General features: G+C 43.1%; 1 protein-coding gene across 1 annotated transcript; it reads right to left on the minus strand.

The window, feature by feature from the left end:
- Positions 1-385: 385 nt before the first annotated feature.
- LOC131572389 (antigen WC1.1-like) lies at positions 386-15,881 on the minus strand. The gene is made up of 16 exons (XM_058825560.1): positions 15,812-15,881; positions 12,970-13,284; positions 11,137-11,445; positions 9,584-9,898; positions 8,453-8,764; positions 7,839-8,156; positions 6,824-7,138; positions 5,842-6,156; positions 4,953-5,015; positions 4,552-4,866; positions 4,330-4,365; positions 3,883-4,024; positions 3,492-3,580; positions 2,856-2,939; positions 1,640-1,792; positions 386-483 (listed from the first exon to the last, which is right to left on the minus strand). The coding sequence occupies exons 1-16, from the start codon at positions 15,879-15,881 to the stop codon at positions 386-388; spliced, it is 3,249 nt and encodes a 1,082-aa protein (XP_058681543.1).
- Positions 15,882-16,194: the final 313 nt, after the last annotated feature.

Below are 16,194 nucleotides of genomic sequence, written 5' to 3' on the forward strand. Positions count from 1 at the left end.
CATTCCAAATAATTACCAGAAGCTGTCCCCATATATCTGGGAGAAAAAGCATAAATTTGAGATATTTGGACAGTTTCTAATAAGAAAAATCATAATTTTAAAATTACCTCAGTAAAAAAAAAAAAAAAAAAAAGGAAGGTATTTAAAATAAAATCGAAAAGTGTCCACTAAGTCTTGACTACAAGAAATTATAAGAGAAATTTCAAAGCTGTTCTTAACTGCCATGCTTCCTTAAATTTTATGTATATAATCTCTTCTTGGGAAATAACCAAAACTTATGCAAACTAGTCCTAAATGCAGGTTGGTCTGGTTCTGCTAGTACAGGATTAGCATTTTATGAACAGTGGTGTATTTCCAGAAGAAGTCAGTGCAGCTCAGCAGTCTATCAGTGCCCCAGCTCTTCAATGTCGTCATAGCCCGTATCCTCAAGAGCAGGGGATGAGGATCGCTCAGCTTCAGAGGTCCTGTTTCTGGGAATCCAGTCTGAAAACATGAAGGGAAGAACACTGAGATAGATAAATGCACATCCTGTATGTATTACCTCTGTGTGGTTGTGCAGCTGCCAGTTGTCTCCTCCAGAAATTAGAATTTTGGATAGGAGTGTCTGTGAAAGACCTGAGAAATGTTTATGTCACTCTGCCTTCTGCAGTGTGTATACATACCCAAGGATCAAGCTTTATACACAATATTAAAACGAATGTATTCATGGGCTGTGAAAAAAACATTCTTTAATGTCTCTCTAGTTACTTTGAGTCCTGTATTTTGATTATTTTCCACATCTCAAATAGGCCAGAAATATTTATCACTACCCCAAAAAGTAGAGTTCAGATCAAGTGTTCCACAGTTATATTAAATACACTGATTAAAAAAAAGTCTGTCTTAAATATTTGTTGTTAATTATATGGGCCTGACAGAATTTAGTGCCAGGTTAAAACCCTAGCTGAATCCATCCTCCATGGACATAGAATGAGATCTAATAAGGACACTAAAGAGACTACAGATGAAAGGAGAAACAGTCAATGGCATAATTTGAAAAACATATGTCTAATGATATGTAGTATTTTACAAGGCATTATTTGAAGCTGCATCAGGCATTGAGCCCTCTCAAGCCTGTCATGTTGATGGAAAAAGGGGAAGTATCACCTGAGCATCCATAAACAGAAGGATATGGTGTAAGAGCTGGTCCTTCTGCTCGACCTGACACTAGTAAGGTCTCAGTACCATGCTGTAAAGAAATACCTTAAAGTTTTGGGTTTTAAGCAATTTTTGAAAGATACAGGCCTACAGACATGGACTGAGTGGAGACACATCATGGGCAGAGTGTAGTTTACAAGGCCTAAGTAGAAAGCTGACTAATTTAGATTGTGGCTGTGTAGAGAAACAAAATACAGAACAGGACTGAGGATAGGTATGTGAACAAACTTATCAGTCTTCAAGTACTTAAAAGGCTGTTATGAAGATGACTGCAACCCTCTGTCCCCATGGTCATTTTAATGAGAAGTAACAGTTTTAATTTGCAGCAGTGGAAACTTAGGTTGGGTTGGCCATAGGCAAGAATTTTATGTCTGTGAGGAAAGCAGAGCAGAGGTATAGATTAGCTGGATGTAGGAACAGAACAGCACTGCTCTTCTAGCCTCACCTGTCTGGGAGTCCTTGTTTCTGTCACTTTCTCCAGGGATCCCAATGATTTCCTGTATATTCTGCTCAGAAAGAGAAGCATCTCTAGGTCCAGGGGCCTCTGTTGCATCATCATAATCATCTTCCAGAGCATTTTCAGGCAGTGGAGAGGCCTCTGGAAGAGTAGAGGTATTGATTTCCACTAGGGAAGGCAGTAGCTGATAATCCAGCAACACAGGGCTGTAATACTGACATGTCTGTACTTAACTGGAATCTGTCCTTCAGCAAATGTTACTGTGCACAGTTTTATTGTAAATACTTCTGCTTACCAATGATACATGTATAAACAGAAAAGTAAATCAAAGTACTCCTATTTCACTTTTTACCTAGAAATCAATATTCAATCTGAATAACAGAAAGAGAACTTATTTAGAATAATTGTCTTCTCTATAGGCACTTCAAAGCTTTTTGTTTATTTTTTAGCTTTTGGTTTGTAAGGAAAAGCTTTTAGTTTGTTTTTTAACTTTAAAAAAGTCCTTAATATAAGAACAGCAGTAGAAAATAATGACATGGTGCAGCAGAGTATGGGATATGGGCAACTGAGGTTCAGAACTGCTTGTGCCTTTGGCAGTTGATCTCTTGGACAGCAGACAATGGCTAACAGAGCTTTTTGATCAGCTCTAAGAAAATGCAGTTCTTCTCCAAATACTTGCTCTCCTTCACCTATTTCAAATTATAAAAAACCCCCAAGCTACAAACCACATGTACCCCCCCCAGGCAAACCCCACAGACAGGAATCAGTATTTTCTTCAGATCACTTGGATTAAGATCCCTTGATCAGCTCAAATTGTACACCAGTGTTCTTATTTGGAATATGTCTTTCCTCTGTTTTAATTCTCCCCATCTGTCTCAGAAATAAGGTAACAGTTTACAAGCTATTATGGTTGCAATGTCTGGAAGAAGCAGTTGTTGGATTCACGTGACTGGATCCTGTGAAGTGTCTGCAGAACTACCAGCAAATATTTATTTTGAATTTCTCATATAGAAGAGAAAACTAGCACTTGTGTATGAGATTGTATGACACTCTTCCACCACAAGAGTTACACAGAAGATTTTGCATCACTAGGAAACATCACTAGGACATGAAATGAAAGTCTTAGTCACTCATAATGCTTTGGATATTAAAAGTTACCCTGATTTAGGATCTCTTTCTTTGTACAAACCCTTTCTCACATTACCTTGAGTTGCTCCAGGACCATTTTCTTCATCACTGCCTGCTCTATAAAACTGTTCCTTTGGTTTTGAGCTCTCTGAATAAGAATCTAGGCAAATGAGAAAGAGCATGATACCGGATTAAACTCTCTTTAAGTGCTAAAACTGCACCATGAGAAAAAGAGCAGTAGTAGCATCCAAGTTCAGCATGTTCTTTGACAGTCAGTATTACTTCTGCAAGGCTTACAATGGAATTACCAAGAATCCCTCTGGGGGCCCCATAACACCTCTCATGGATCATGGGGGAGGCACTCCACAAAGGGAGAAAAGCAATCTATGGGTGGAAACCTACAGGGACCCAGCTGCTGTGAGGGAGATGCAAATAATTCCTTTATTTGTTCCTGCTTTAAATAATTGAAGCAAAAGGATTTTGTTCGTTTGTTTGTTTGACCTATACTGATCTATGGTCTGTGGCTGCAGTGAGAACTTCACTCAACAAATTGTCCCTAGGAAAGGAATTGACAGAGTCCACTGGGCAGGAAACTCCTCTCCTCAAATCCAGGAATTTTAAATTTCCCAGTAGATTTGGGACCTGTAAGGTATCAGATTGGGATCAGAAAGGAGGAGCTTTCCCTTGAGAAAAGCAAGAAATGCACACAGACCTGAGAGGAAAGTCACTCCCTGCTTTTCCCTCATCAGGTTATAATCAATCTCTTCATAGACAGCCTCGGAGAAGGGGTCATAGGATAGTCTGGAGCCTGAAAGTAAAAGGTAATAATCACTTTCACAGTCTCTGCCTATATTCAGGCTGGAGTCTTGAAAAGGAGAAGTGCCTTACAGGGGCCTCCATGGCCTGGTGGCTACCTAGAAAGGCACCAAGAGGTGCTGACTGAGGATAAGCACCTCTGGGCTCTTTCACTGCCAGAAAGTAATGAAAAATCGCAGTGTATCAACAGATTCAGTTCATCTCAGTCACCCATCCCCACTGCCTCCCCAGCCAACTAAACATCTGGGGCCACGTAAAGGAGGCATTTCATACCAGTCCTGAGAAACTCACCTCTCTGCTGTGCCCTGGCACGTCGGATCTGCCCAGCAAGAATGGCAAGGACCAGGCAGAGAAGGGTCCCCAGGATGATGCAGAGGATGACAGGCACTGAAAGCCTCGTGCTGCCTGTGGCAGGGTGGCGGGGGCGATCTGAGTGGAAACCAAGAGGAAACAGGTAGAGAATCATGCGTCCCAAAGGGCTGCTCCTCTGCAGCCCCTTCCTGTGCCCATGAGGGCACAGCAGGGTGAGGCAGGGCACCTGCTGCTCTGCTATGGGTCCTGCTCAAGTAGATAAAATTCAGCAGCTGGGGGTGGTGCCTCTCAGTGTTCCTTTATGAAATGCTGGGTGAAGTGCTTTCTGATGAGCTGAAATAAACTGCTGTTTTATCTGTTAAGTATCAGGGACATTAAATTGTCATTTGATGGGAGAAAGAAAAGAGAGAGAAAGAATTTACCTGCTCTCGTGGGTGATGCTGTTGTTTCTGTCACACCTGCAAAAGGAAGGTGAGTCCCGATTAAGAGGCAAGTGTGAAAAATAGGGAGAACATCTTCATATAATTTGTGGTGCTTTACCAGTCAAAATTATGAAAGGGCTAGTCACTTGGAAGTACAACTGGCATAATTGTCCCCTACCCACCTCCTTCACAAACCTGTGTAATAAAGGACCAGTCACTAACCAGAGCAATTCACAGCAGCATCTTCCTTATGATCACAGTTTTTGCCAAACAAAGGTTTGGCAGGACAGTCCCAAAGAGACAGCTCTGTTCCTTTACAGTGCACCTTCTCCAACCAGATGGGACCAGTCCCTTCCCCAAAGGCAGCCTCACTCAGAGCAGACACAGCAGATCCACAGCCCAGCTGCCTGCATACAACATTGGCATCTGCCATGTCCCAGGTGTCATCGCAGATTGTTCCCCAGGAACCTTGGTGCCACATCTCCACTCTGCCTGAACATTCATCCTCTCCTCCCATGACTCGTAACTTCTCCCTGTCTGCAAAACGCAGAAACCTTCTGTTTTACTGAAACAGCAGGAAGGTCCACAGAGACCAATAAGGAAAAACAAAGAAGTGAAGGTACCTGAACAACTTGTGGAGTTTGGACACTCAGCAAATGCAGCTGGAGATGTTGCCTCTTTTCCTCCTGCAGAATTTAAATATTGAAGTAAATAATTTAATTATTCTCTGAAAAAAAAAAAGAGGGAGTGTTAAATAGCTGAAAATTAAACATCAGGTTAATTATTTCCTGAAATATGTGTATGGCCTGTTTAGTTCTTGGCAGATGGCTGCTTGGCTGTTGCTGTGAGTAATAATCTTCCTGATGGTTATGCTTTCCTTCTTCTCATGAGGCGATTGCAATCCCTTTCAGAATATCTGAATGTCACATAGATTTCATTTTTATTATATTTTATATTTTATATTTCATTTATATTTTATATTTTATATTTTAATTTAATTTAATATTTCTTATTATATTTTATTATGTTTGAATGCAGTAATTGATACCCATAGGTGTGAAATACTGTCATAAGAGCAGGTATTAGAAATGAACCTTTAGAACCAAACGGATTTCTACACTTGTCCAAGGCTATGTGTATACACAGATATGCCTGCTTACATGTAGAAGCATAAACTTGGCTCTAGACCTCTTGGAAAGTCTCACACTAGCTCAGATCTCACAGACTGACTGTGTATCATAGATTTTTGCACTAAAAAATATGCAATGGGACCATCCCATTAGGGAATACCTTAGGATTTCACTGGGCCAAAGCACTCTGATAATCTTGTAGTTTTAATTCACTCGTTTAAGTCAATTATTTAGACAAAAAAAAAGTTGCTGTCATTTTCATGAAACTAGAAACAATATACACCAGCTAACAAGTGCACACAAAGTAATTGCTGTGATGTCCATACGTGCATACATAGGTTAATGTACATGTCTGGCCACATATAAATACATTTCTGATTACCAGTGCAAGTAATGTGGGTCTCTTCAGCTCGGTTGCTGCACGACTGAGGGTCCCAGGGGTCTGACTGACATTGCCAGAGCGAGCTGTGCTCCTCAGTGCACTCAATGTGGTCCAGCCATGTGGGCCCAGACCCTCTGCCATATTTGAAGTCCGTGGCTATTCCTCCTCCATCTCCGCAGCCCAGGTGTTTGCACATGGTTGCTGCGGTGAGCAGGGACATGCGGTTGGAACAAACGCTCCCCCACGTCCCGTTGTAGAAAACCTCTACACGCCCGGCACAGTTGTTGCCATTCACCAGCCTCAGAGCCAGGAAATCTGGAAGTGAAGGCATAAAAATTGAATTAGTGCCACAGATTTCTTGTGATGTTTCTTTCCTGTGTATGTGATAACACTTTTTTTACAGTGTTAACTAGCTGTATTGGTCCTACCTATATTGTGAAGCATGGGTACTCCAGAGGCTGCAGTCCTTTCAGGGGCTCTAACAGGCCCTAACTCCCTTCAGGGGTCATCTGTATTTTTTTCTACTTCTCTTTCATTTCTCCTCTCTCTTGCTGCTGCCATTCTGTCTTAAATATGTGTGAGCAGAGCCACCATAAGCTACTTGGATGCCTGATGCTGTAGTGCACAGTGGGTTGTTCCCGTTGATTTCAGAGCCAGCTGGAACTGACTGGAAGGAGCACACAGCCCCTTGCTGTGGAAATCTTTACAAATTCCTAAAATTTATGCCCCAAATATCCTACTACACCACAGACTTTTTTTTCATATGTGTGTGTGTGTGTGTGTGTGTGTGTGTGTTGGTGCATAATATGGGCTTGTGTAGATCCTTTGCTTCTTGGTAGGACCAAGAAGATGTGCTGACCAACCATGCTGGTCATCAAGACAGGAGGAGGCTGTCCAAGCAGTCCCCACTATTCTTGACTTCCCTTTTATACAACCCTCCTAGTTGAACACACAGGCTCAGAAAAGGCTTTTCAAAACACACCTGAGCACAGGACTCCAGCGTCCTCTTTGTGTTGGCAGTTGTGGTGGCCCCATGCCCTAGAGGGGCATGCCCAGAGGTCAGATTCAGCCCCAGTGCAGTTCACATCATCCAGCCAGATCTGCCCTGACCCTTCACCATAATGAGCAGATACAAATGCCTCGATGGCATGCCCACATCCAAGCTGTTTGCAAACAACATTGGCATCTGATAGATCCCAGTTATCATCACAGATGGTGCCCCAGATGCCATGATGATAAAGCTCTACTCTCCCGGCACAGCGGTTTGTTCCATTCACCAGCCTCATCTGTCTGCTGCCTGTAGGAGGAAAATCCAGATGTCAGCATGCGACACAACTATAATGCACAGGTCAGCATAATGGCAATGTTTTTAAAGCACTTTTAAGACATCATGTTCTTGTTAAATCCCAATTCTTCTGCTATGGTTGCTTGGACAGAGGTCCTGTGAAGCTAAAACTGCATAAAGGGAAAAGCCTGCATCAGGTGAATGTTTGAATAATTCTGGTGAGATATTGCTAGCAATAAGAGAATAATCATACCAAGTATATGCAGAGGTCACCTTATCTTAGAAAGCCAGACAACCTGTTTTCTGTCTGTACTCATTTACTTAGAGGCAGACACTGTTCCTGTTACAGAGGGGTTGCAAAATCAGAGAAGAGTAGAAACAGTTGTAATATTCTGTAGAATAGCTGCAAGTATCTATAAATATAGAAATGTCACAAAATGAAAGCTGTTTAATTCTCAAGTGGCAGTAAGAATGCTCGGAAATCATAGCCAAATTAGTGTTCTTATGGCTTCTGTGTTCTAATAGTTCTTTTTGACTCTGGAAGATAATTCTGTAAGAAATTCAGATGAAGAAAGCATTATGTAAATTACACTTGCTTCCTTAACTATCATCAAACTCAGACTCATGCCAGCTTAAGATCTGTGACACCACAGCACAACATGGGCTGGAGAAATCCTAGGAAACCTTCTGTACCTTTCACACAGTGACTCACCTGAACAAATCACACCAACATCTTCAGAAACTCCCGTTGGCACTGTCTGATAATGGGAAGTGTTGCAGAGCATTAGCTGAGTCTCGTTTCCAGTACACTGGACACTTCTTAGGCCAATGAGACCCGTGCCTCGCTCAGACTTTGGAAGGTAATAGGCTTTCTCAGCAGTTCCACACTGGAGCTGTCTGCACACCACATGGGCATCCCTAATGTCCCAGTTGTCATCCAGCACTCTGCTCCACACACCATGGAGGGAGATCTCAACTCGCCCAGCACAGCGGCTCTCACCCCCTGAGAGTCTGAGTGATTCAGCAAGACCTGGGCTCAAGAGAGTTGGGAAATATATTGAGTGACATCTACTTATCTCACTGCAGTAGAAATAACTTGCAGGAAGGCTATGGAAGACAAATTTCTGTGCTGGCAAAGTATTAATTCTCACCACTGGTGAAGGAGACTGCCCCTGTTAAGGCTTTGTTTGCTTTCATGCACACAAGGGCCTGCAAAGGGAAGCAAGAAAGGCTTCCCCACATAAAACACTAGATCCTATCAGTTAGGTCACCAGCACTGCTTTGGTCTGAAGTTCTACCACCCATAAAAGGCCCCTCCTGACTTACCTGAGCAAGTTACAGTGGCTGCTTCTTTGGCTGAACAGGTTGGATTGCCCAAAGTCACTTGAACACAGTCCCATAGGCAGGACTCTGTCCCTTTACAGTGAAAAGCATCTCTCCATATAGTCCCATTTCCATCCACAAAACCATCTTCCATCTGGATTGATTTTGCGTAGCCACAGTTCAGCTGATGGCAGAGAACACTGGCATCTTGTAAATTCCAGTGGGAGTGGCAGAGTCTTCCCCAGGTGTCTCCATGGCGGATCTCCACTATGCCAGAGCACGTGGTGCCATTCACCAGCCTGCCCCCTGGACACCCTGAATGTAAGAGAAAGGGAATATTGGAGTGTTACATTTGCTCATGGGCAGGACCTGGAAGTGACTGGGAAACAGGAATGGGTTTTCTTTATCATTCAGTAGTAAAAATGACTTAAGTGGGCCATACTCATAACTAGAAACTTTCATACTCATAACTAGACTTCAGTCCAGCCTGTTTTACTGAGAAGAATGACTAGAACTCAGGATTACATTCCATTTGCAATTTTTAAAATCGGGGCATTAGGAGTTGGGGGTTTGGGTCAAACAATAGACTTTAATTTTTCAGACCAATATCGCTGAGGGCCTACAGCTCTGCATCCTTCAACTGCTGGTCCAAGTCCTCACTTAAACCTGGACCAGGAATTCAATCCTGCCTCAAGTACATGGCAGGTGTAACTGTCTCCAGTCTTATCTCGTGCTATGTATGCCTGCCTGCTCTCTCCAGCCAGACCCTACACCTCTTTGTTTACTTTGACTTCTCTGGGACTGCTCATAGACCTTATTACCAACACCTTCCTCTGCCCTCTCTGCAGATGCTTTGGATTGTGTCTTGGTGGCAAGGACTCTGCCTGTACTGTGCTCAGCCTCTGTGCCAAGCTCATCCTGGCTTGTGCAGCAGCCCTGCTCTTGCTGTTTCCCTACACTAGGAGCATTTCAGAGAGAGCAGCCTTGTGGTACAGTTGAAGTGTAGCCTTGCCTCCTGTTGCAGCAATCAAACGACAGAGCCTGACTCCACATATGCCCTCTGAATTTTGAGTCCATATTTTTCCTCAAGGAAGGAGTTTTTCAGTTCTCTTCTTAGACCTTTCCACTGCTTACCTGAACATACCACACGAGCCTCTTTTTCAGCAGGGCATTCATCCTGACCCAGAGCACGCACGGGACAGTCTCTCAGGAGTGAGCCATTCTGCTGGCAGCTGAATGTGGCATTCCAGACAGATCCATTTCCTTCCCCAAAGGACTGTCCACTTGGGATCAGTAGTGCAACTCCACAGTCTAGCTGCTGGCAGAGGATATTGGCAGCTGGTAAATCCCACAGGTAGTCACACAGGGTTCCCCATGTGCCTCCGTGAAGAAGCTCTACTCTCCCTGAGCACGTGGTGTTGCCGTTTGCCAGCCTGTACCCACCGTAGCCTGCAGAAAGAATAAAGGAGCTTAGCAGTTACTTTTGGGCATTTGTGCTTCTGCACTGAAAGCTGTAAGAGAGCTCTCTCTATCTGCAAGAAACTAGCAGTCATTTTTGTGTCAGGTTACTGGAAAGCATCTTAGAACAGAATGCTGATAAGCCAGCTCTTAAAGTCTCCATTGTCCATGTTGTAGCCTGCACTGTATGACGAAAAGTCTTTTGACTCTTTGTGTCTCCTCTCTGCTCTCCTCCCTCCTCCCCTCACAATACTGCTGCTACCTTACAACATCTTCTCTTGCAGAGGCAGTCTCAGCACTGCCTCGCATGTGAGGAACTCAGTTTAGGAACAACTGGTATCACTCTCTCTCCCAGCAGTTGGTCATGTCACATTTCCTGGTAAGCAGAAACTGAGTGGGGGATTCTCAGCTTTCATCCATGCCCCAGAGCAAAGCTCTGAACACCCCAGGCCATACCCATCAGCATATTTACAATAAATAAAGGGCAGGGTGGATGGCGCTGTGGTGTCCTACTGCCAGCCCCATGCAGTCCCTCTTTCTTCTCACACTGTTACTTTCTGCCCTTACTTTGTCCTTGCACTGTACCCCTAATGAGCACAGGATTTCAGCTCTGAGCCAAGACTATTGCAAGCTAGAGGCAAGAGCCAAGGCCTGTTAGATGCCTTAGCTGAGGCGTTTGGCTGCCACTGGTCGCAGTATCCAAGGCTGTCTTGAAACAGACTGTAGCCCTTTGGGCAGGAAATGGACATGAGCTCCAGCCCTTTTCCAGGCTTGTTTTGTGTCAAGCTGTTGCCAGGAGCTCTGCCCCAGGTTTAGTTTACCCCTTTAGAACTGTGGCCTCAGGAAAAAAGTTGTTTGTTAGGCCTAATCTTCGCTTTTTCAGTGGGTGGCAATACACAGCTGTATTCAGAGCTCCCAGCAGCCATGACTTTGTGGAGTTTTTAAGAAGGGTTAGCATAAAAGAAATAACAGCCCTTTTGAGATCTCTTTGTGGTAGTGAACTGATTAGAACAGCCCATGTTAGATGCAGATTCTCAGTAGAGTGAGTGAGACATTGTGGGACTGCTCTCTGTTATTTTCTGGCCCCCCTGGAATGGCTCAAGGCATGGTAGGGGAAACATCCAAGGATTCTGAGGACCACAGAAGTGTACAGATGCTCTGAACTGTGGGTTAACACGAAAAAGCATATAGAACATGAGTGAATTATGTCCATCGGTCCAAAGTCTCACCTGAACACACAACAGTGGCATCATGAGTGCATGTGTTAGTATGGTGCATGCTCCTGGGACAGTCTGCAAGGTGAGCCTCATTCCCTACACAGTGAAACTCTTCTTGCCAGATCAGCTCATGTCTGTCTCCAAAGTGAGTTCCTCTCAAGGCATCCACAGCCTGGCCACACTTTAACTCATTACATATAACAGAGGCAGTTTTGAAATTAATATGTGAGAAACAGACAGTGGCCCAAGTTTCTTCTTTCTTTACTTTCAGATGTCCTGAGCAGGCAGTGTCTCCTCCAGTCAGATGCATATCAGAGAAGCCTGGAAAAAAACCCAAAAACCAAGAAATATAGCATCAAGAGTTGGTTGTACTGACCTATTTTTATAGCTCCTTAATGGGCTATAAAAATAGCCCATTCAGCCCCTCAGAACATTTCACTGCTCTGAGGACCACTGATGCTTTTGAATTGTGACTGGGGCAATTCCTGTATAGCACTGATAAACAAGAAAATGGTGTATGAGATTGCTTATTTCTCAGTATGTGAAAATACTAAATCCTTGGGAAAGAAGGAAGGAAACTTTGAGCATCTGCCAATGACTGAGAAGTAACAGTCCCCAAATAGATAAATAGAAAAATAGCTGTTTACTAGTGTGTGTCCTTGAGACCTCATTATTTCAATGAATAGGAAGCTGAAGCACCCCAGGAAGAGGAAACAGGAAATGTTGTACCCAGTTTCAGAAACTGCTAAAAAGACAGTCTAGAGATCTGCAGGCTGACCAGCCTCACTTTGGTACTTCAAAAAAAAGATGGAGTGAGACTTGTAGAAACTTATTTGTGAGAACAAAGAGATAAATGGGAGGATTCAGCATGATTTTATCAAGCATGTATCATGCTTGTGGGACTGTAATGCTTTCTCTGATTAAAATGGATTTATGGATCAGGGGACAGCAGCACATGCCATTTACCTCACATTTAGCACTACCATTCACACTGTCTTGCACAATATTCTTATGTTCAAGAACTAGAATGTTGCTGTCTGGTTGGAAGAACAACATGGTTAACCAGCTGATTGAATGCTCAGGCTCAGCCATTAGTGAATTGCACTCTACCTGAAGACTGTCAGCAAGTGGAATTTCACTTGCTGGGTCTTTCCAGGGGCCTGTTCTGCTCAGTGTCTTATCTTCATGGAGGTGGTGATGGAGTACACTCGTATGATTTTTGGGGGGTGGAGATATAACCACAAGGGCAGACCTGCCTTTCAGAGAGATCTAGACAGGCTAGACTAATGGGCTGACAGGAACCTCACAAAAATCACAAAAGGACAAATGTACAGTCCTGAAGCTGGGAAGGAAAAACTTCTTGCCGTGGTTCTTTTTCCAAAGGGTAAAACCATGCACATCTTGCACAGGAAGCAGCCAAACAGGTATTGGTCTTTTTTTGCCAGTGCAGACTGTCCTGTCTTAGCCTAGCTAAAGATCTGGAGAAGAAGGGCAGTTGTATGACATAACATTGCATTTTCTTGCTTCTCTACCTACATCTGCTTTTTTAGCCCCAATTCCTTGTCAAAGACAAGTTCAGTACTGCTCTCCTGTTACCTGGGAGAGCTGTGGTAGAAACAAATAGTGGGTTGATTTTTTTTTCTGTTCTATATGTTAATATGCTCATTCCATGTCATTGCTGTGCCCAGGCAAAGTCAGCTTGCACTCATAGTCAACAGAAAACTTAATGCTGGAGCAACTTGCTTTGGATGAGTAGAGGGAGTACTTGGCTTTATTGAACTAGGACAAAATTTGATCCTAGGCTCGTATCTTTTTTCTATTGTACAAGGCTGGATCACTTCTTACCTGAGCAGATCACTCCAATATCAAAGAAATGAGGGCAGGTAAAAGAACCCCATCCTGTATGTGAGCAGTTCCAGAGAGCAGATTCATTACCCCGGCAATCAACTCGGTACAACCACGTTGGTCCAGTTCCTTGTCCAAAAGGAGCTCGATTTAGGGCCTTAACAGCAGATCCACATTGTAGTTGCTTACAGACAACCTCAGCATCCCTTATGGTCCAGTCACCGTCACACACGGTCCCCCACTGCTCCTCATGTTTTACTTCCACTCTCCCAGAGCAGGGGCCAGTTCCATTCGACAGCCTCAATTCATCAGTGCCTTCAGACAGAGCAAGGTTATAGAAAGGACAGAGCTTAATCATGATTATCTACTGCAGATGTTAATGAGATCATTACTGCTCCTAATTTACTCTTACATCAGACTTATTTGGTTCACCTTTCTAAAGAGTCCAACTTAAAGAGTGTTTTTTGCAAGGAGTAATGTCTGTATTTACGAGTTTGAGCTAACTGCACTGCTAAAATGTAAATTATTTCTAATGACAGGCAAACTTTCTCTTTTACTGACTCACCAGGGCTGGAAAATGCTGAGTAACGTCCCTGCTTTGTGATTCACAAAGTCTGCCACAATAAACACTGGCAACTGGAGTGGGTGAGGGGACTGCCTGTCAGTGTGTGATTGCTACAATAGATCAAGCTTCCTTATCCTGTGAGTTAATTGTCCTGAAAGCCAAATTTGTGTGTCTTTGGGAGTGAGGTAACTGGAGGAGCTGGATGCCAGAGGGGCCAGGCCAGCCACTGGAGAGCTGGTAAGGTCAGGGGTTCTGCCTGAAGACTCAGCTCAAAGTTGGCTTTCTGGGCTGCAGGGGCACATTGCCGGCTCATGTCCAATTTGCCCCCACCAGTATCGCCAAGTCCTTCTCCATGGAGCTGTTCTCATACACAGGCAAAGGCTTTACCTCTTTGCTAACACTACTGGATTTCTCACAATTTCCTACCTATCATTTAAATTTGGAAACAAACAAACAAACAAAAAAAAAAGGTGTTTATTCAAGTGACTGACAATTGGTAATTTCCAAAACTTATTTTTTTCCACAAAATATCCTCTCTCTTCAAGTCTCCTGAGTAAGAAAGTCACATGCATAGTACAATTCTTAGGTAGCTAGAAAACCACTTTCTGCCTGCAACGTGTTGTCTTAGAGGGGTCATAATCTTTCTGTAATAAGAAAAATATTCTGGAGAACAACCCCCAGAGTATTTGAAGAACATAGCCCAAAAAAAGAGTTTTCTCAGCTACAATATTTATACATTCAAAAGGGTAATGAATTCTAAGAAAAGTTGTATTCCTAAGACATTTTTAAATGAACCAAATTACCAATTTCTATTAGCCATATCCAGGGACAAAACATCTCTTCATTCAACTGTATGACCTATGTGCACTTGAATTTTTAAATAATTGTACATCTGACGTTTTCAACGTGTAACAGCATGCAAGACTGGATGCAGAGGTAGGCATAACCCAATTGACAGATTTCAATATTTCCTAATAAAAGCTATCATTTGCTGTAATCACTCTTCTGTGAATTTTTTATGATATGTACAGGTATAATTTTGTATTTCCTTACATTCCACAGCATGTCCCGCAAGTACCTTCACTGAATTCAGTGGTTTGGTGTTCTGCTTGGCTAAAAAGTCATGAGATTTTTCTTACTCCAGCTGAAAACCCAGTTCTTCTCATAGGAAAAGATGAGGGTGCACCATGCATTCCTGTCTCCAGGCCCTAAGAGGAGGTTTTCAGCCCAGGCTGGCTGCCTCAGGGGCAGATTTCCAGCTCACTTCTGGAGAGTTGTGACTCCTGCACTACTCTGCACAGTGCGCTGTGCCTGGGGAACATCAGAACACCTGTAGCAGCATGGAGAGTGCAAGTGCTGCCAGATCAGAGATGAGGGTGATAGGGTGCTGATGATGGTGTCATTGTAAAGCCACTGTTGTCTGCATCTTCCAGTCAGTTACTGTTCCCTGATATTAACAAGAAGTTGGCAGACAAGTCACTCTTATTTCTGCAGTACAGCTCAGTTGACACTAAAACGTCACTACAAAGGTGAATAAATAAAAATCGTTTCATATTATGAAAATGTACATCAAGAGTGCCTCCTGTTCCCTGCCCTGAACTTTGACTGCACCCACACAACTGGTGAGAACTTTCAAGACTTAAGGCCATGCTATAGCAAAACATCAACTCCAAAGTCTTGTTCTCATCATATGGGGATGAGACAACCACCACAATGCCTTAATGTCACCTCCATGTGTGGAGAGAAAAAAATGAGATTTCCAAAATCTGTCTCTCATCACCAGCATCAAGCTTGTACACATAGCTCCAGAAGTGCAGAGAGACAAATAGTGATAAGCTTCAGATATATAGGAACGACTGAGGAGATGTGTTATCCAAACTCCACTGGACACATGGGTAGAGCTACATCATTCTAACTGGTGTTGGACAAAGACCTGCAATTATTAATTTCATCTACAAAGAGCTCAGCAGAAGAGATAAGACAGTAGTAAGAATACCCAACTGGTTTTTAGTACAGCTAAACTCTTTACAAAAGTTGAACTTGAATTCTTATGAGAATAGCCAGTCACTGATACCTGAGTAAAATACCAAACTTTTAGAAAAGGCTTACCCTTACTTATCTCGGGATTATGAAGGAGATTGAATTAAAGACAGAAACATACTTAAATACCATTTTGTCACTTTGCTTTGGAGGTTGGTAGAAGAACAACCTATTTATATTAAATTTGCATACTTTTAAAAATCTCACTGCCTTATGCGAAATAAAGTATGTACTTACCCAGGGAGACCTGAATGGAGAGGAGAATCAACCACAGCACTGGACCCGAAAGAAGTCCTTCTGTTGCCATCCTGCAGATGGATGAAACTTTACTCTCCAGGCACTGCCTAGCTAAAACTCTGGCTGGGCATTCCAGTATCTCACAAATGACTACGAAGGAGGAAATATATAGATTCACGTGCCAGCATGAGCTACCTGAAGGAACCAATAGAAATATTGTTCACCTTTTTAGACATTATCAGCAGATAAATCTCCAATCTGAAGGAGCCAAAACCTCCAATAAAATTCAAAAAGTGTACTTGTGACCTTATATGAAGGATGATTGCGTATCTGATGTCATCATTGGAATTGTTTTACTGTGGGACCAACGCTGGTGGCACAGG

The sequence above is a fragment of the Ammospiza caudacuta genome, chromosome 2, assembly GCF_027887145.1.
Source record: "Ammospiza caudacuta isolate bAmmCau1 chromosome 2, bAmmCau1.pri, whole genome shotgun sequence".
Classification (NCBI taxonomy): domain Eukaryota; kingdom Metazoa; phylum Chordata; class Aves; order Passeriformes; family Passerellidae; genus Ammospiza; species Ammospiza caudacuta.

Bases quoted from the DNA above. Each gene is read 5' to 3' on its own strand.
- LOC131572389 (XM_058825560.1), bottom strand. From the start codon at position 15,881: ATGGCAACAGAAGGACTTCTTTCGGGTCCAGTGCTGTGGTTGATTCTC. The intron at 9,899-11,136 runs GTGAGACTTTGG...TTCTTTCTGCAG, and splicing joins TGCCACTGTTGTGTGTTCAG to GCTACGGTGGGTACAGGCTG. The intron at 8,157-8,452 runs GTAAGTCAGGAG...TCTTGAGCCCAG, and splicing joins AGCCACTGTAACTTGCTCAG to GTCTTGCTGAATCACTCAGA.